Source organism: Oryctolagus cuniculus, chromosome 6 (assembly GCF_051225735.1).
Source record: "Oryctolagus cuniculus isolate XC-2025 breed Fujian yellow rabbit chromosome 6, ASM5122573v1, whole genome shotgun sequence".
NCBI lineage: Eukaryota > Metazoa > Chordata > Mammalia > Lagomorpha > Leporidae > Oryctolagus > Oryctolagus cuniculus.
Window position 1 is genome coordinate 21837489 of NC_142872.1, and position 19349 is coordinate 21856837.

A 19349-nucleotide genomic window follows, 5' to 3' on the forward strand; every position below is an offset into this window, starting at 1 on the left:
GAAAAAAAAATGGGTTTACATGCTTTTCTTGCTGGGGTCTTAGGTCTTAGCACATTATCAGATAGGGATCATTTTAGTGTTTGGGATAAAAATGGCTATAAAAGTGGGGCTGCTTTCATAAGAACAGAAACTCCAGCCTGTGAATGACTGCCCAGATTATATCAGAAAAACAAACACAAAAAAACAAAGAAAATGCCCCCTGAGGCTTGAGGGTCTCCCCTGGAGACACCTGCAACTGGTCAGTTGACTTTATTCACCTCTGTCACTTTCAGAAAGCCAGAGAAATCAGCCACCACGTTCCCATGGGTGAGCATCGCACCTTTTGGGTTCCCTGGGGGAAAAACAAGAAGATTAGTTAGTTGGGATCTTAAGGGTCACTCCCCAAGAAACAGCACAAGCCAGCAGTTCCAGACACGCAGGCTGCACTGCCAAGCCCCTGGCCTTTGTCCTCGTCACCCTCAGAGTTCTGGGCAGGTGGATGCAGCTTCAGGGATCTCTATCCTGTGGACACTCAAAGCCCACCAGGAGGCCCCCAGCAGCTTGGGATAAGAGGCAGGTGATCTGCTGCACAGGTGCAGTGCTTTAGGGCCTGAAGTGTCACCTGCTTGCGTCCTGTGCCTCATGCTCACCTGCCTCCCTCACTCCCCTCACTTACACCCAGAACTAAATGTTGAATTCAAGGCCTGATCTGCAGGCAGTGGACTTCTGGCAAAGCACCAGGCTAGGCCAGGCTGGAGACCCAAGGGGCTGGGGTAGCCCCTCCTTCCTGCTCATTAGCAGAGATGGGACAGGGATGTCTCAACAGAACTTTCAACACTGCTCAAGAGGCCTGCTCCTTGGGGCACTTCAGGAAGCCACGGGCTGCTAGGATGATCCAGAGATTTAGAGGCTGGCCGGCAGGCTGGGGAGGGAGGCCATCAAGGGCACCATTCACGTTGGGGATAGACACGCCCTGATGTTGCCGCTGGGCAAACCTGGCAGGGTTTAAATCCAAGCCTTGCCACTCACTGCTGGCAAAACGTTGGCCAGCCATTTCTCCTGTTACCTCACCTTAAAAATAGGGACAACAATGCTCAGCCCCACTAGGCTGCTAAAAGGCCTAAAGGATAAAAATCTGTGTACAAAATGTATGGAAAGTTTCCACAGAGGCAGCAAAGGTTTGAAATTAGAAGCTTCCAAGGGAGATAGTGGCTAAAACAGCTGTGAAACTCCAACAGCAAGGGGCCGCTGCAGCAGAATTTGCTCAGGAAATAGCACAGAAACCAATACGTTGACTTTGCGATGCTCGTCCAGAAGGGAAATAAAAGGGCTGAATAGAGATTAAGACAGTATACCGGAAGGGCTGGAGCGTGGGTAGGGTGGGAAGTGCCACTCTGTTCCTAAATCTGTATATATAAAACATATGAAACTTGTATAACTTAAATAAAAATTTTTTTAAAAAGAATGTACTGTACTTAATGTCACTAAATTGCTCACTTTAAAATGATTAATTTTATGTTATGTGAATTTGCCTTGATGACAAAGAGATTGATTGCAAAGAGGATTTGTTTGGAAAGGACTACAAGAGCTACCCCAATACATCAGACATCAAAATATGAGGAAGTCTCCTGTCTTCCAACCCCATCCTGAAGCCCAAGCTAACTCAGACCCCAGTGGGATCACTTAAAGGGCCCAAATGTGCACCCTGAAGCTGGGGGACCAAGCAAGAAAGGCAACCCTTCACCCCAGTGTGAGCACTGCAAAAGTAAAGTCAGCCAGCAGGGTGGTGGGAGATGGGCTGAAGGACCCCACCCACAGGGTCAGGATGCTGGGGCTGAAGGACCCCTCTGCACACCAGAGGCAGAAGCTGCAGTGGAGGGAAGAACAGATGATCCAAGGAAGGGCACGGACTCCATTAGGAGAACTCGGACAAGTGTTCACCCAACAGAAAGCAAGTTTTGAAGTTATTCTCCATCCCCACTTCCCACCCAGCGACCTGTTAACAGGCTGGGGGAGAAGGAGAAATACAGAAATACCAGAGAGGAACAGAGGAAGGGAGGGTGAGGTCCTCATGGCCAGCCCTCCCAGGGGAGGGAAGTCTCAAAAAGCACACCAACGCTTCCTTAGGACTGACACTTGCAATTCTGAATTAAGACCATGCTTGTGACTTGCAACAGCTGTGGGACTTTTTATTACATGCTAGTGAAATGCCTGCATTTTTACCCAGGAGCAAGAAAAAAACTACCCCCACTGAGCAAGTTTGGAGGAGACAAAAATAAAGTTGTTCTGGTAAATATACCCTGTGAGGCCTACTGGCTCAACTCACTGGGGGCCCGTGTGTCCCACAGGAGCATCAAGCACAGTCCCAGGTTTGACCTCATGAGACAGACACATCCCTCTAACCAAGGTGCATGGTGGGAGGGATTTCAATTTGTGCTCCAGCACTCTCACCCATATTATAAATCACAGAGGTGAATCTAAAGACACAGAAGGCTATGTGATTTTGATGAGAATGGCATTTTGATAGGTTGAGCCACTGCTTTGGATGCCTCCGTCCCATATCAGAGTACATCTGATGCTCTGCTTCCAACCCACCTTCTTGCTAATGTGCCTGAGAGGCAGTGGATGACAGGAATGGAGATCCTGGCTCCTGGCTTGGGCCTGACCCAACCTCGGCTGTTGAAGCATTTGGAGAGTGAACCAGCAGATGGAAGACCTCTCTCTCTCCTCTGTGCCTCCCTGTCTTTCTGCCTTTCAATAAATAAATAAATCTTCAAAAAAAAAGTAAAGTGATTTTGAAAGTCACATTTTTCTAAAAGAGAGCAGTTAAAATATCTTCCTTTTGAAAAGATAGAGCCATGGGTTGTTTCACCTCTGCCTCTTCTTTCATCCCAGCATCTGTCCTCCAACCGTGCCCATTGTAAAAAATGTCCTGAATTGTCTCTCTCTTCTTAAAAAGATTTATTTATTTGAAAGTCAGCATTGGCTGGCGCCATGGCTCAATAGGCTAATCCTCTGCCTGTGGCGCTGGCACACCGGGTTCCAGTCCCGGTCGGGGCGCCAGATTCTGTCCCAATTGCTCCTCTTCCAGTCCAGCTCTCTGCTGTGGCCTGGGAAGGCAGTGGGCCCTGCACTCGCATGGGAGGCCAGGAGAAGCACTTGGCTCCTGGCTTCGGATCAGCGCGGTGCGCCAGCTGCAGCGCGCCAGCTGCAGCGGCCATTAGGGGGTGAACCAACAGAAAAGGAAGACCTTTCTGTCTCTCTCTCTCTCTCTGTCCACTCTGCCTGTCCAAATAAATAAATAAATAAATAAAGTCAGCATTATAGAGAGAGAGGGAGGGAGACAGAGAAAGAGAGATCTTCCACCCACAGGTTCACTCCCCAGGAGTTTCTTCCAGGTCTTCCATGTGGGGCTCAAACACTTGGGCCATCTTCTGCTGCTTTCCCTAGGCCATTAGCAGGGAGCTGGATTGGAAGTAGAGCAGCCAGGATATGAATTGACACCCATATAGGATGCTGGCATGCTAAGCACTGGTTTTATCTGCTATACCATAATGCTGACTTATCTCTTAGATACAAATCCCAGAGTCCCTGGGATCACAAAGTATTCTGAATGTCACTTGGTAATTTTCACCTCTGCATTCTTAGCTTCTGGAAGTTTATAAGGAACATTTACAAAGACTAGGTCTGAAATCAGAACTGTCACAAAATATGTAGAGCACTGTGCTGTACAGCTTCAAATCTGCTACCCTGGCTGGCTCATTCTTCAGTGTGATGGGCAAAGTCCAGACCTTTTAGAAACAAGTGTTTTCTTGAGGATACGAACACAATGTCATAGACTTCTAAAGACTTCATGGAGTTTTTAAATATTCCCATGAAGGTTCAAGTAATGGCTGTATGCAGGCCCAGAGGATGGAGAAGAGGTGAATGCCAACCACAGGGTCAGTGCAGACTGCAAGGTCCAGCAGGGAGGTGCGGGAAGACTCTGCTTGCTTCTCAGACCCAAGACAAGCAGATCTCTCCGGCAGCATTGATTTTCGATGTGAGATCCAGATTGCCCACATGGAGTAAAACCCTGAGCACTTCTAGAGAGACCTCTGCGACCAAGGCTGCAGAGTCCAGCTGCAGACTTCCCTCTGGTTCTCTGCAACAGCAGTGAGAGGTGCTCCTCCAAGCCCTGACTCCCTGCGTCTCAGCAGTGTGCGGCCTATTGTGCATTTCCCACTGTCCATTCATAAGCTGGCCATCCATGCATTTCATCTGCTCCCTGGCTACTAAAGCAACTGTCCTCCTTTCAGATCCTGCAAATGGTCTTTTGGCTTCAGCCAGCATCCCTGAGTGGGCCTCCAATGGCTGTTAAGCAGAAAGGCTCTGTGCCGGGTGCATGTCTGCCCTGCGTGGATGTTGGCTCCTCCTGCAGGGGTGAGAACAGGGCTTGGGAATGGTGCCACAGTGCTGAGGGCTCCTCTGCCTCCTGTTTCTGCCTTTACACAACATAAGGTGGGTTGTACCAGATCCCTGTGACCAACATGTTCCGGAAGTGTTACTGCAGGAGGAGAGCTCCCTGCTACAGGCTCCCAAGTCCTTTTTAGGATTGAGTCCGACTTCTCTCAATCCCTTATCCAGCAGTTCTGATACATTTTTTTGTTTTTGTTTTGTGGTTTTTTTTTTTAATATCACACTAGAGGGCCAAAAGGAAGAGAAATCATAACTCTAATAGTTACAGAATACTGATTAAAGTGCTAGGCATTTTATGCACACTATCTCAGTAATTTCTTGAAACAACTTTATGCAGTTGGTATAAAATCCATCTGCTTAATATCCAAGGAAGCTGAGGCTTGGAAGAGGTGAGGTAACTCTAGAGCTGCACAATAGGAGTGCTGAGACGCAGCTCTGTGCGTTGGATTATACCTAAGGGTGCAAAGTAACAGGTGATGGTTAGCATTTGCCCTGAGAGCTCCAAGGCTGTTGGGTGTTTACATGCTCGGGAAGTGAACGCAGTTGGCTGGACTTTATGGTCATCCCTCAATTAGAACAGAAAGGATGCCCCGATCCCAAGCCTCCCGGCCCCGCTGACAATGCAAAAGACCTGTCTGACCAGCTTCTTTTTGCTCTGCGTCCCTTTCCTACGTGCTCTGTCCCTTCTATCTCCTGTCTCCTCCCTCCCTCCAAGACTGATTCCTAAGCCTCTGTCTGCCCAAGCATTTCTGTTCCTAGGCTTCCCTCAAAGCATTCCCCCTCTGAAAACCCCTCCAGGCAAATCCAGCTGCCCCCTTCCTATCCCTTCCACATCACAACCCTGGAGGCTTGTGGCTCCAGTTCCAGAGGGGCGCCCCTCAAGCACCTGACATGGTGGCCCCCTTGTCTCTGACTGGTTCCCACCTACCTCTTCTCCTTTTAAGTGCTCCTTCCTATCCCCCACAGACCAAAGCTGCAGGAGCTTTGCTACCCTCTGAGCATCACCCCTTCTTTCCCCACGTCTAGTGGCAATTCCTCAACTTCAAGAATCACTCTCAGGAATGTCCAGGAAAACGGCCCCACAACTCTTGGCCCTTACAATCTCTCATTCTCACTCTCGGTCATCTCTTCACAGCTCAAAAGAAAACACAACAACTTTCTGTTCCAGCATAGCATACGGATGGGACAGCACCCAAATAAGCATGGTCAGTGGATTTTCTCCAGGTAAGTTCACCTGTGCAACCAGCACCCAGGCCCTAGAGCCCCTCCAAGGCACCACTCACCCTGAATGAAACTGCCACTGGCCTGACTTCTAAAGCTGCACAGTGGTTCAAGTGCTGTATAATTTTATACAAAACAATCATGTCATCTTTTGTGTCTGGGTTCTTCTCTCAGCTTTGTAGTATACTATCCTACTGCAGACAAAGAACACCTACTGCTGATAGGCCTGGGAGCTGGTTCCATAGCTCAACCACGACAAATGCATTACTGTGAACACGACGGAGCTTGGCTTCCAGGATAGGGCCAACTTTGAGGGAACTCTGCACATACTCACACTGGGTCAACAGCCACTCACTGACTGTTCATGCCTCTACCCATTGCAACTGCCAGTTCCGCCACTCCGCTCCCCGTGACCAGCAATTGCTTTTGTGCTAACACCCCTCGGGGACAACTTAGACAATGCTCACAGACTCTGTTCTCTAGCTTCTCCAATGCTCGTGTGCAACAGCCTCTTAGAACTCTGCCCCCTCACCCCCCTCCCATCAGGGCTCCCAGGCCCTGCTCCAGGCCCACTCTTCTCCCCACTCAGCCTCTGTCCTGCTGCCAGTCCCCTGCCCATGCTGTTCCCTCTGCTGGAAACACCCTTCCCTTGCTTCTCCTCCAGCTGTGATCTCCAGGACTCAGACTGACGTCCTCCGAGAACTGTTGCTCCCTGGGCCTTCTGTGGCCAAGCAGCCTGTGTAATCGGTGACCACATCGTACTGTGACTGCCCTGTGAAGTGAGTGGTGAGCCCCAAAGGGCAGGGCTGCGTCTTGTCCACCCCTCTGTACTCAGCCCCCAATGCTAGGCCTGAGGTGCAGCGAGTGAGTGCACATACAGAAGTGAGAAAAGGTGGGCACGCTGAAAATACATGACTGAGGGGAGCTCATCTTTGAAAGCCACTGTGTTTCCTTCTCTAGGAAGAGAGGCTGTGTGAATGCCTGTCATTCAAAGGCCCCAGTTTCCTAAACAGGGCTACGTTACCCCCAAAACCTATCCTTTTTTGTGAGGGGGAGTTGGGTTCAGAGCCCAGCCCAGTAAACTAACAATCTCTTTGCACTGAACAAGCAACCACAGACCCAGCCACCAGATGGAGCATAGGCTCTCCCTTCTTCCCAGGCCTCCTGGGCCTGACCAGGGGCCCTGAAGTATGGGTTTATTCTAGGATTCTCCGCTGAGGTTCCCACAACGTGCCTGGAAGGAAATCTTCCTAGAAAGACTCCATCAGAGCCAAGAGCCAAATGTCAGGTTCAGAATATGCTTTCCATCTTTCCCCACTGAAAGATCGTAGCCCTTGGAGAGGCCAGGAGCCAGGACGCTCAGTGTGTCAGGGGAGCTCTATGTGGGCTACAACACTGAGGACTCACAGGATGATGCACCAACAAGAGGACGTACGCAAGTGGCACAGCACAGGCTTAGCCTAAAGCCAAGGAAGTCCAATGTGAGGCCCACTCACCACCTGCTTCTGCCCTGGTACCAGCTTCCCTCCAGACGGGGAGCCGAAGACACCTAAGCCAACTTGTTTTCCAGGCTCCACCCATTCCACTTCCATCACTCAGTGCCTGACTCTACTTTTGACCTGGAATCATCAGGTTGGAAAGACACTTAGACCTGCCCTCTCCAGATATGGGCAGCATCTGTGGTCCAGTGACCCACAAAAAGCCTGACAAAAACCCTGCAGTCACCTGCTCCTCAAACAATGTCATCAAAAATTCATACTGACACTCATGACAAAAAGACATTGGCAAGCTCTACTGAAAAGGCAACATAGACCTGAAGGGTATGTTTGAATTGTGAGTCAGCCCTGGGTGTCAGCTCCCGCAGACTGAGGGCTGTTATTTTTCCTGGTGGGGATTAGCAGAGTATGGTGGAAGCCATTGAAACCACTTGAGGTAATAGCAAATATCCATCTCGATCCAATGACCATGGACACAGATGATCTTGCTTGTGGTGCTGCTCAAGGTTCTGCCAGGTGCCCTCTAGGCTGCAGCTGCAGAAAGGTGGGGAACCCCAGTTCATTGCCCACCAAGAGTTATCATCAAGGCAGACACGTCCTCAGTCTAGAAAAAGACTGGGAACTGTTCATGTGTCTCAGACAAGGCAGGCGACTTCCTGTGTTGTCAGATGAGATGGAGAGGCAGCAATGGAAGGATTGGGAGTTAAGTGCGAGGGCACAAGTCCTGGTGCTCCCAGCACCATCCCCACCTCACAGGTGGTGTGCACTGGAGCAGAGATGGTGGCCAGCCTGCTCACCTCAGAGGCTATGCTGGGGACCCCATGACAGAGGGAGAGGAAGAATAGGCACAGGAGAATGCAATGTGCTGTGCCTGTGCCATGGTCTTCTTGTGCATCCTGCCTCTCCCAGGAGCCTTCCTTGACTGCTCCTGCTCACGCAGGTGCAGGTGGTCTTCTGTTAGTGCCTGGCAAGGAGAGCTCCATCTCTGTGTCCTTCCCTTGCCAGTCTTGCCCAGGGCTGCCAAGCACCTGCACCCTCACACACTACCAACTCCTACTTGGCACTTTTAACCAACCTCCTCACAGGTGAGAAACAGGGAACAGTGGTGGCAGAGAGGTTGTGACTGGCTTGCAGCCACACCCCACACTCCTCCAGCTCCTGATACAGAGGCCAGGATGGGGGCAGGAAGCTGATGGGGTGACAGCTGTTCCCCATAGAGAAAAGACCCCAGTGAGAAAAGTCGTTTCCCCAGCATGTGACCCACTGCCCAGGTCTCTGCTAGCTCAGCCCTAGACAGTGTCAACACCCAACTCCAGACCTCCCAATCCACACTGTCTCTCTGCATCTGGCCACTGCCTGCTTCTGAGCACTGGCAGTAGCGGGGGAACCCAGTGTGTGGAGACAAGGCTCAGCCCATCTCACAGAGAGGGCACAAGAGACCACTGCTGTCACCAGCCAGGCTGCCAGGGAAGGGTGCAGGTTGCCACGGCTGCCGATCTGGCTGCCTCTGCTTACCTGTCGTGCCACTTGTGAAACACACAATGGAGAGGTCATCAGGCCGTGGGGGCTGCAAGGGTGAGAAGAGGTGTGTGTTAGGGAGGCCCAGTGTGGCTGGCCAGGGCCCCTCCACCAGCCAGCCCCACGTGTGTATTTTATGTGGGAGTGCATTGTGTTAGCAGCGGCTCACACCCTCATGTGATGCAGTCAGAAAGGTGGGAAGGTGAACTCTCAGAAAAGGGTAAAGAAGCTGAAGAAACCCAACAGGGGTGTGGACACAGATCCTTCCCACCACCCACACCTGGCCCTCTGGCTCCCCCTACTAAAGCCTAAGCTGAGTTCCCTTAGAAGGAAATAGGCCACACCTATGCCTCTGCCAAAGCCCTCACCTCTCTAGTGATGTGATTCAGTCCCAGCTTCCTTCCTATTTTCACCCACATATCTGGGAATACAACATGGGGCTCAGGAACTGAGCTGCACACTGTTTCACCAAAACTGCTCAGCATCCAGGCTTGGCCCAGGCTCAGGGCAGACAGTCCCAGGGTCACCAGGCAGAGATCAACAGGCCTCTTGCTCATAGAGAGATGGCTTCCCCAAGGAGGTGACCTATGAGATGGTAGTGCAAGCAAGATTTCTCCAGATAAAACGAGAAGGACATTGTGGGAGAGAGGAACTGGTTTGGGCACAGGTCCACAGACACAAGGGACAGGCTGAGCTGAGTGAGCAGGGGGTTAAGCAGTTCTCTGAGGCGAGAGGCTGGTGCTTGGGAGCAGGCCAAATACCGGGGGCCACCCATGAAGGTCCCCAGGAAGCAGGGCTGTGGCCTACTCAGGCCTGTGTGTGGCAGAGCTCACTAGGAGTGGTGAAGGGAGTGGAAAAGACTGGGCTAGAGGAAGCCTGGAGGTCAGAGGCCTTGGTGGAAAACTGCAAGCCCACCCAACCCATCCCAGGGGGCAGCTACTCTCACTAGAACACAATTGCAGGCAGTATTGCAAGTGGATGACACACAGAATAGTTCACAAAGTAAAGAGGAACCAACAGAGGCAGCCACCAAGCCTCAGGACCCAGGGGCCCGCTCCTGACTTTGTTGCTGCTTCTGCCCATCCCACCTCAAGGGCAGTTCATCACATGTGAAGAGAAGGCATGAGCTTTCCCCAAGACAGAGTGGACCCAGGGTGTCCCTTCCTTTCCTTCCCTGCTCCCTCAGCCCATGGGAGACATGGGCACCCATGCGAGGATTTCCTGGGTGCTCACAGGGCTCTTTCTGAACACAGAGGTGCTTGTCTGGCCTCCTACTGAGCCCCTGCACACAGGAGGGGCTCCTGCAAGGACAGGTCCCAACCACCACCTTGCCAGGGAAGGGCCTGCAGGCAGATCTGCTTACCACAGGAGCACAGTGGTTCTCCTGGCCACAGTCCTGAAAAGAAAAAAGGCTGCTTGTAAAAGCCCTAAAGTTCTCATGAATGAGACGAACCCCAGCACAGGAGATCTTGCTCTTGTACCAAGCCCAGAGCTCAGGATCCCCTGCAGATGTCACCTGTGTAGATAGCACTCAGGGGCCTCTACTGGTGGAAACTGCTTTGAGATCTAGCCCAAAGCCCCTAAGAGAGACATGGGTGGGGGTGGGGGGCAACCTAGAGGTCCCAGGCTCACCCACGCATCACAGATGTAAGCCTAAGGACAGTGAGAGTCTAGGCATTGTGCACGCACCAGTAGGGCAGATGGCACTCAGAGTTTTGGACCTGTTGGGCAAGATACTCACAGGATACCTGAGCACATGCTGCGTGGCCAGTGCTTCCAGGTGAGCACTGAGTGTCAGGGCACACAGTAGGTATCACTGCAGGAGGGGTACAAGTTCACAGATACCACTGATACTATGAGGAGCAGACAAGGGTTCAGGAAGAAAACTGGAAAGCCCAGGGGCCTGCGTCCAGTGGGCATGGTGGGTGGGGGGAGGTTCAGCTGCTCCCAAGCAGGGCCTGAAGCCCTGGAGGCCAGGACATCCTGTGTTGCCACAGCAGGCCACAAGCTGCCATCAACTTGATGCCTCAGAGAGGCCATGTGCAAAAAATTAGCTCCACTGGCTGCTGAGGGTCTGGGTCATGTTTGTAAGAACCTTGCCAAGACTCATGGACCTTATGGCTACACTCCCAGGCACAGATGAGCTGATGCCAGTCGGAAGCGGGGAGGCTACAGAGGCTGTTTGAGTACCTTCAGGGCAGGCTGGCACTACAGTCTACCTGTCAGTCTCGCAGAGGACACATGTGGGCACCGACCCCTCCACCCTGGCTCTACACTAGTCCACCCCGAGGGCCCAAAACCACTGGCCCAGGCACAAGAGGAGCAGAGAACCAGCAGCTCTGAGGCAGTGGTGAGACAGCTGCGGCCCAGCAAAGAGCCGGACATGGGCTCTCACCTCCACAGCCCGCATGGACTTGAGGAGCACCCCACACTTCTTCCCCCGCTCTCTCAGGGCTTCCTCGAACGGCTCCATGAGGATGATCAGCTTGAGCCCTGGAGTCTCCTTCTTCTCCACGTGCTCCAGCAGTAGGCCAGCCTTCTGAGCTTTGTCCACGATCACGGTGCTGATGTCCGCTGTGGGGGCCATCGGAGAGGCAGGCTGTGACTGAGGGCAGCAGCACCTCGGCTGTGTGTACCACAGCTTGTGTGTGAGTATGCAAGACAGGCCACAGGGGTGTGCATCTGCACGCAGGAGTGTGCTGGGAGTCCTGGGCAGAAGACTAGGGCCCATCCTGGAGCAGATGCCAAGCTCTCCTCTGCTCTGCACTCAGCCCTTCTTCCTCCCAGATCTGCTTGAGACAAACACATCCCCCAGCATCTGTTCCCAGCAGCTGTGAACTTCCAAGGCTTGTAGCCCAGATGGAGGCTCCTTAGCACATCAGCCCTGTGGAAAGAGCCTTCAGGTAAAGCCCAAGCGGCTGGGGCTTAGGATGCCAGCTCGGTGGTCCAGGTGTCAGTCCCTACTGTTTCCTGAGAGCAGAAGCAAAGTCTTATTTGGAAGAGTCAGACAATCAGCTTATGGGGAGGGACTGGAGCTGACAACAGTGGGCTCACCTGTATTGATGATGTAGCGGATGGCCCCAGGGCCCAGGGTGTCATAGAGTGGGACCACCACCATAGAATACGTGTAGCAGGCCAGCTCCGCAATGATCCACTGTGGAGACAGGAGGCAGGATGGAGGGAGATGAGGGGAAGAGAAGAGGGCTGTACTGTATTTAGGCGCAAATGACCAGCGTCCTGCTCTAGGCCCCATGCCTGACTCTCTCCAGGTGCCAAGGAGTCCACGAGGCTAACAGACTCTGCCTGCTCACCCACAGTTTTCTGGAGTGTGTTTGCCCCAGTCATTCTGTAACTCCTTGATTACATATGCCAACAGCCCCATGCCCACTTCCAGGGTCTGCCTTGACTTCTGTCCCAGGCCCTTCCTCCCTCTTGGCTCAAGTGCAGCTGTTTGTGGAGCTGGATAGGAGGAGACAGTTCTTGGCTGGAGTGTCTGATCCTGACAGGGAGCAAAGTCAGGGTGTGAAAAGGGTGGTGGCTTGGTAAAGGGTCTCCCTATTTTCTCTCATCCTGGGCTTACAAACAGTGGGAAGACTGTTCCACAGTACCCAATTCCTACTCCACAGACACCTGTAAGGCTAGTTAAAGGGAGATGCTTACCTCTGGCCGGTTTTGTGCAAAAACACCAATAAACTGCTCTGTAGATGCTTTACAATTGTGCCGCAGCAGTCCAGACCCCAGAAACTCAGCTCTGTCCACCACCTGCACATAGACACAGAGAGGTTTCGGGAAAACAAGGTCTTTTTGTCAGGGAACGGAAGAGCTCTAGGCAGGATTCCTGCAGGTCAGAGAGCCCGCCCTGGCCGCCTGCCTGTGCCTGCTCAAAGCTCCTGCAGGCTGTTGCCAGAGGCTGGGAGGCAGGCCAGGCAGGCCAGGGTAATGAAAAATGTTGAGACACAGCAGGATGCCCCCAAGATCCCCACTCCTGAGTGCCAAGAGCACATGGGTGGGCAGGGTGGGGTCTTGCCTCCATCACTCACCTCCTGGTAGGACAGCCACTGGTATGGCTGCTTGGGCTTTCTGAAGCCAAGACAGGGCCCGTTCCCTGCAGAGAGACAAAAGGCCTGTGCCAGGGAGGAAGGCACAGAGGGTGGGATACCTGCACTGCCCATCACATCAGGTACCTTGAGGGACAGCCCATGCTGTGGGGTACCATGGGCTGTGCACGCCACCCCTACCCCAGTTGGCTTTCTAATCTGCTAAGGTCCAAGAGGGCTGAAAGCACACAAGCCTGGCAGCTTCCAGGAACCAGGGAGGCCCAGGAATGGGACCAGTGCAGTGCCTAGGCCATACCATGACTGTGTGATGGTCCCTACTTTAGACCCAAAAGGGCACAGTCAGCTGGAGGGCCTCTGGGAAGAGGTGGCAGGCTGCCTCTCTGACCCCATCCCTTTGCCTGCCATTGCAGAGGCTCAGGTTCAGAACCAGGCCACCAAGTGGCCTGGCAGCTCAAGGCTCACCAAGGGCTGCCAATGGGTATATGGATTATGGACTAAGAGACAGTCTATAGTGAGGCAGCCTAAAGACCTGGAACAAAGCTGAATCTGTGACCACATAATATAGCTGCTTCTCTCACTGCTGGGCCGGGAGTGGCTTCTCTCCAACAAACCTGAGCACTGCTCACTTTCCCTGTCACTGGGCCTAGGCTTGCTTACCTAGCCTTGCACTCACTCATACCCTACACAGCCCCTCCACACTGGCAAAGCCCTTCTCACCTGAGATGCTGAGCCCTCGGCGGAACACCTGGTACATGGTCCGGGCGTCCTCGTAGTAGTGGGTGAGCAGCTGAGGGCCACCACCGATCACAGATCGCCGAGCCCCACCACTGTCCTACAAGCCAAGCACAGACCAGAGAAGCTGACTGGGGCTGTTAGAGGGGCCAGGAGAGGGCCCCAGTAAGCTCAAAGCTGTACACAGCTCAACTGCACACGTGATCCACACCGCTGGGGCTGGATGTGCTCCATGTGCCCTCATGCACACACCTATGCACACCTATACCAAATACACTCAATCTAAATATACACACTCAAGCAGAGCTGGCTTGTGCACACAGGCCCAGGACACCAATGGCTTGTACACACCCATTTGATACATAACAGCATTTATATACCTGGTCAGCATACTGTCCACACACAAACATGCAATGAAATGGGGGTGTTGGCTGGAGGCCAGCCTGCCCCTACCATCACCTATTTCTATACCCCTAAGTGAAGAGTCATTTGGGTATAGTCTTTAGCTAAGAAGGCTGTCATCCACCAGTAACATAACAGGGTGAACTAGGTCAGGTACTGGGACTACGCTGAAGGTATTTTCCCAGGTATTGTGGCCTAGGAAGGCTTGAGAGTGTCTGGGGTGGGGGATAGGGCAGTGAGCTCCTGGGCCCACAGCAGTGCAGACCCAGAGCAGGAAGACAGCAAACACTGCTGCGCAGGTGGCAGGGAAAGGAGCAAGGCTTCTTCCCCCTCCTACCCTGCCAGCCCTCCCCAGGCTCCCCATCCCAGAACTCTCCAGTGCCACAGCTCCACCTCTTCTCTGAGCATTGTTTGGGTTGCCCTTGGCTGGCCCAGAGTCTGCCACTTTTTGGAACATTGGATCGGGGGAAAACGTCTGAGAGTACCACAAGACTAACCCCCAAACTCAGAGTCACAATCAGCTTGCAAAGGCTTCAGAGTGGAACTCTTCCAAGCACCAGGCCCAAGGAAAACCCATGTGGAAAGCTGGGGGCATGTGCAGTCAGACCTGACTAGCAGCAGCCAACAGGCCTGAAACAGCAAGAGACTGTGTCCCAGGAACACAGGAAGCCCAAAGCTGGTGTGTGTGTTAGGAAGTTGCTGCAGAGCTGAAGTTTATAAAGAAAAAAAAAGATTTTTTTATTTGTTTGAAAAGCAGAGTAAAGAGCGAGGAAAGGAAGAGACAGATGGCCACACTAGCCTTGTCTGGGCTAACTTAAAGCCAGGAGCCAGGAGCCAGGAACTCCATCCTGGTCTCCCACATGGAAAGCAAGGACCCAAGTACATAGGCCATCATCTGCAGCTTTCACAAGTGCATTAGCAGGGAGCTGGATCAGAAGCAGAGTGGCTGAGACTCAAACCAGCACTCAAATATGGAATGCTGGCATCACAAATGGTGGCTTAACCTGTTGTACCACAAGGTTGGCCACCTGAGCTGGGTTTTGAAGCACAGGAATTTGCCAGGCAGAATGAATGAGGAGCAGGCAGTTTTAGCATAGGCAAATGTGAATGCATGGGGCAGGAGGCACCAGCACATTTGAGAAACTGCAGCCAATTCACAGAGCTCTAGATGGCCATGGAAAGTAGTGGGGAGAGGCCAGAGAGAATGCAGATCAAGGTAGGGGTCTGAACTTTAGGTTGAGGTAATGGGGAGCCAGGAGAAGGATTCAGACAGGGGAAGTAACATGATCTGAATTCTGCTTCCTACCACAGAGCACAAAGAATAAGTAAGATCTTGGCCCTCTCTCAACTCCCTTCCGACTACTCTCCCCTTCCTGCACTCTGCTACAGCTTCTCTGACCTTCTCCACTGCTTGGGGGTGAGGCCAGGAAGGGAAGCCTTTGCTTCATCTATGCCCTGGCTTCTCAGCCAGGCAACTCAGTCTGTGCGGCCTCCACACACTGAGCCACAGCCAGCCTCTCACCATCCTAACCCCATCCAGGTCACTGTCACTTCCAACACAGACACCCACAGCTGCCTCTTCACACCTGCCACTGCCATAGCACAAATTGTGCAGGTCTCTCCCCACTGAAACCCAAAATAAATCCATGCTGCCCAGTTCACCAGCTCATGGGGCTCTGCTCTTGCTGACCACTGCAGGTGAGTTAGGATTAAAAGCTTACACATGCGCGCACGCACACACACACATACACACATACACACACACACACACACACAAACAAAACAAAACAAAAACACAACAAAACCCCAGTACTCTCAGGGATTTCTGTACACCATTCCCCCAAATCCTTATCCCACCTGGGGAAACAGGCGCTCTTTCATTATCCACTTTACAACCAAGGACACTGAGGCAAAAACAGGTAACAAAATGCTGAGGGCCACAGTGCTCCTTTGAGACACCAGCTGGTTTCCAGGCCACCAACATCAGCTGCTTAAGGCCATTCTCATCACCACCCTGCCATCCAGCACCCAACACAAGTCATCATTTCCCAAAGCCACGCACAGGTGTGTGCTTTATCCCACCTCACCCTTGAGGCTGGAAACATGCCTTTAAGATTCCTGCCCCTATCTTGGCCTACACCCCCCCCCCCCCTTCCAGGCAAAACACCACCATGTTTATCACTGCCACGATATAGTGTCCAGAGCTAAGGATAGTAAAAAGCACGATACACAACAGAGTATATGCAGCACATCATTTAAAAGGAGCAGGATCTCCATACAATTGGCTAGGAGGGAACCATCAATAGGCCGCCCTAAGAGAGGCAAAACAAGAGCTTTTCAGCATATGTCTTTTTGTGTCATTCATACTGTGTGACAATGTGGAAGGGGCAACTTCAAAAGTTCATGGAGGGGCCGGCACTGTGGCATAGTGGATGAAGCCACAGCCTGTGGTGCCAGCATCCCATATGGGCGCTGGTTGGAGTCCCAGCTACTCCGTTTCCGATCCAGCTCTCTGCTATGGCCTGGGAAAATAGTCTTTGGGCCTCTGCACCCACGTGGAAGACCCAGAAAAAGCTCCTGGCTCCTGGCTTTGGATTGGCACAGCTCTGGCTGTTGCAGCCAATTGGGGAGTGAGCCAGCAGATGGAAAAGCTCTCTCTCTCTCTACCTCTCCTTCTCTCTTTGTGTAACTCTGACTTTCAAATAAATAAATAAATCCTTTTTAAAAAAAAAAAAGTTAATGGAAAGCAGAATTTTAAAATAAGCTTATTTTGGTGCAAAAAAAAAAACCCTGAAATCATGCACAATGTTCTCATAATACACATTTTTCCATGAACTTTTTGAAGATGCCTCATATTATCTGTTCAAAATGAATAGAGCTAAAGTTTAGGGGAAAAACCAGCAAATTTTTAGAAGGCAAAACAAATTCCATAAGATTAATAAAGAAACAAACCCACCAGTCCATCCAGGCTCAGCCTGGGCAACCTGCTGGGCCATGGTACCTTCTTCCCCACAGTGCCTCCACCTGTGAGCCCAGTTGCTGCGAGAGGGAAGAACCTGGGGGTGGGCTCAGCTCTGGGTCCCAGCACCAACCAGGCCAAGGCACAGGTAATGTCTGGGAAGCAATTTTCCAGGCAGCCTCTTGAGGATCGGCTTAGGCTTTCTGCCAAGGCACCAATGAACCAAGGACCTTGCCCCAGGCAGCTTCGGACTTGCTGACTGACGGTCAAGTAAGTCACACACTAGGCTTCTACCTTCAAGATACCTGTCTGCTGCCCACGACTTCCCCCATCTGGAGGCTCCCCTGCTCACCTCCACTTCTTCTGACTGCATTAGGAGGTTGCACGGTGGTTGCAAGGCCTTTGGCCGGTGAGTGAACCAGTAGGCGAGGATCGCAGCCAGCGCACCCACACTCACCAGGGTGGTGGCTGAGAGGCTGCGGAAAAACTGGCCCAAGTCACCCAGCTCGGGCAGCCGCAGCATCCTCAGGATCTCCTGTGTCTGCATCTTCTCCAGGAGTGAGAGGACAAACTCTGCAGGAGACAAGAGGCAGATAAGGGAAGAGGCCTGGAGGGCAGGCTGGCCGGGCTCCTAGATCACTGGTGGCCCTGGTCCAGTATCCTGGAGGGCAGCTGGTAAGAGCATCTAGTCTCCCGGGGATAATACAGCATACCCCAGGAGCTGGCCCCTTGGAAGGGCCCTGCCTGAAGAGGCCAGAACCCTCAGCATGTACACCTGGCAGGCGGACATCCAGCCCTGTGCTCCTGAGAACCACAAACGCAGACCCTGGGGACAACCTACAGCAGTCTCCACGACCTCCAGGGACCACAGTGCGCTCAGGCAGCTCTGGAAACACAGCCTCCTGTGCCCAGGGCCTGGCTGCTCGGCCTCTTCTGTGTGACTGTGGTCATAGCATTTTGCTTTATCCTGGCTCCTGAGGTGTGGAGACGACAGAAGTGCCCAGGACACTGGCCAGGATGAGCGGGGAAGAGAGAGGCAGGCTTCCCCCGGCTTCACCTCTAAGCTCCCAACCTGACCTTAAAGGAGACATGGGTGGCAGGGGGAAGGGGCAGCCTCCAGACCTCATGCTGTGAAGACAATGGTCTCTGATTAAATGAGCAGTGAGGCACTGTCCACAGACACTCCTCACAGGCTTGAGGTCCTGGGATCATGGCCGTGGCTTCCCTTCTTGGGAAGCAAGGAGAAACACAACAGTGGCCACTCTGTAGCCATGGGCAGGAGCCAGTGCTTGACCCCTGACAAAGGAAAAAGCTGCTGAAATCTCAACAAATGGGATTTGTGCTAAACTGTGACACGGCCACACCAGAGACGAGGTCAACATCATGCAAAGTCACTGCAGAGAGACGGGAAAGCTCCTTGCTTCACATCCTTTCAAGCTGTGCAAAGCTTCCACTTCTCCATCTTTAAAATGGGTACAGTACCACATAAGCAGGGAAAGCTCTTCACGCTGCATCTGGTGTAGTCTGAGGACCAAAGTGACAGTTAACGGATGTGTTTATCAGATAAATAGATGCTCAGCCCACACAGCGGAAAAGGGGTCAGGGGTAGCCCCACCCAGGCTGATCTAAACACTGCACAGAGGCACCATGGCCCACAGAAATTTCTGCTCTATGGAGGGCACTGCACTGCAAGCTGGGAAAACTTACCAGCCACCCACAGCTTCTGAATGCTCCCGGGGAAGCAGGGAAAGTGAACACCCAGACGAGCAAAACACTCTCACTCAGCTCCCAAACCAGAGATGGTGTCTTCCTGCCGGCTTCCTTAACTAAGGTCAGCTGTGAGGTCACCTCACAGGGATGGCCCACTCCCAGCATGCCCATCAAAGTCAGGGTCTGCAGCACCAAAGCAGAGGCCCAGCTACAGACCACAGTGAATCCACCAAGGGAAGCCGCCCTGGGGAGGACTCTGGACAGCTTGCCAGGCGGCCTTCTGGGACATGTACTTCCCTAAACCACAGATCAGAAGACAAGTCACGTGATGCAAATTCCAGACACACACTGCAGCGCTCGGGTGGGCTCTCAGCTGACTGACATCTCCTTTAAGGAGCTAAACTCAATCAATGGGTACAGAAACCAAGACCCATGAAGTCCCACTTAGACACTGAGGACTCTGTTACACACTCCCAAACTTTCTCTAGAGACAGTCCCGGAAGGTCACCTCTCTGCCAGGAGTCCCTGGCCCTCGGCAGTTGCTCACAGACCCTATGCTGCAGCAGCAAGAGGACTGTTTGTGGCATTTGGTACAATGCTAGAGTTCTCATAGGGCACAACCCAGGGTGGCTAAGCCATCCATCCTCTCACCCACCCACCTTGCAGAGCCTCAAGCGACCCCTGCTTTCACTGAGCTCAGTATTGGGTCACAGGGGAGTGGGCTAGTGTTGTGCAGCATGTGCCAGGCCAGGGCAGCGCCTGAATCAGGTATGGGAAGTCAGGGGAGGCTTCAGGGAGGAAGTGATGGCGATGCTG

The 19349-nt window shown here is 52.7% G+C and overlaps 1 protein-coding gene across 20 annotated transcripts in view; it reads right to left on the bottom strand.

The window, feature by feature from the left end:
* Positions 1-19349, bottom strand: part of ACSL6 (acyl-CoA synthetase long chain family member 6) — a 62695-nt gene that overhangs the window by 29990 nt on the left and 13356 nt on the right. For 18 of the 20 annotated variants that reach the window (XM_008254877.5, XM_008254871.5, XM_089334578.1 and 15 more), the window contains 9 exons: positions 17176-17396; positions 13448-13562; positions 12713-12777; positions 12333-12434; positions 11727-11826; positions 11068-11246; positions 10036-10068; positions 8670-8721; positions 258-331 (listed from right to left, as the gene is read on the bottom strand). In XM_008254877.5, coding sequence (XP_008253099.1) covers positions 258-331; positions 8670-8721; positions 10036-10068; positions 11068-11246; positions 11727-11826; positions 12333-12434; positions 12713-12777; positions 13448-13562; positions 17176-17396 — 941 coding nt within the window. Of the gene's footprint in view, positions 1-257; positions 332-8669; positions 8722-10035; positions 10069-11067; positions 11247-11726; positions 11827-12332; positions 12435-12712; positions 12778-13447; positions 13563-17175; positions 17397-18530; positions 18911-19349 lie in introns of those variants that run through there. The other 2 variants (XM_089334585.1, XM_089334582.1) reach the window with 2 other exon arrangements.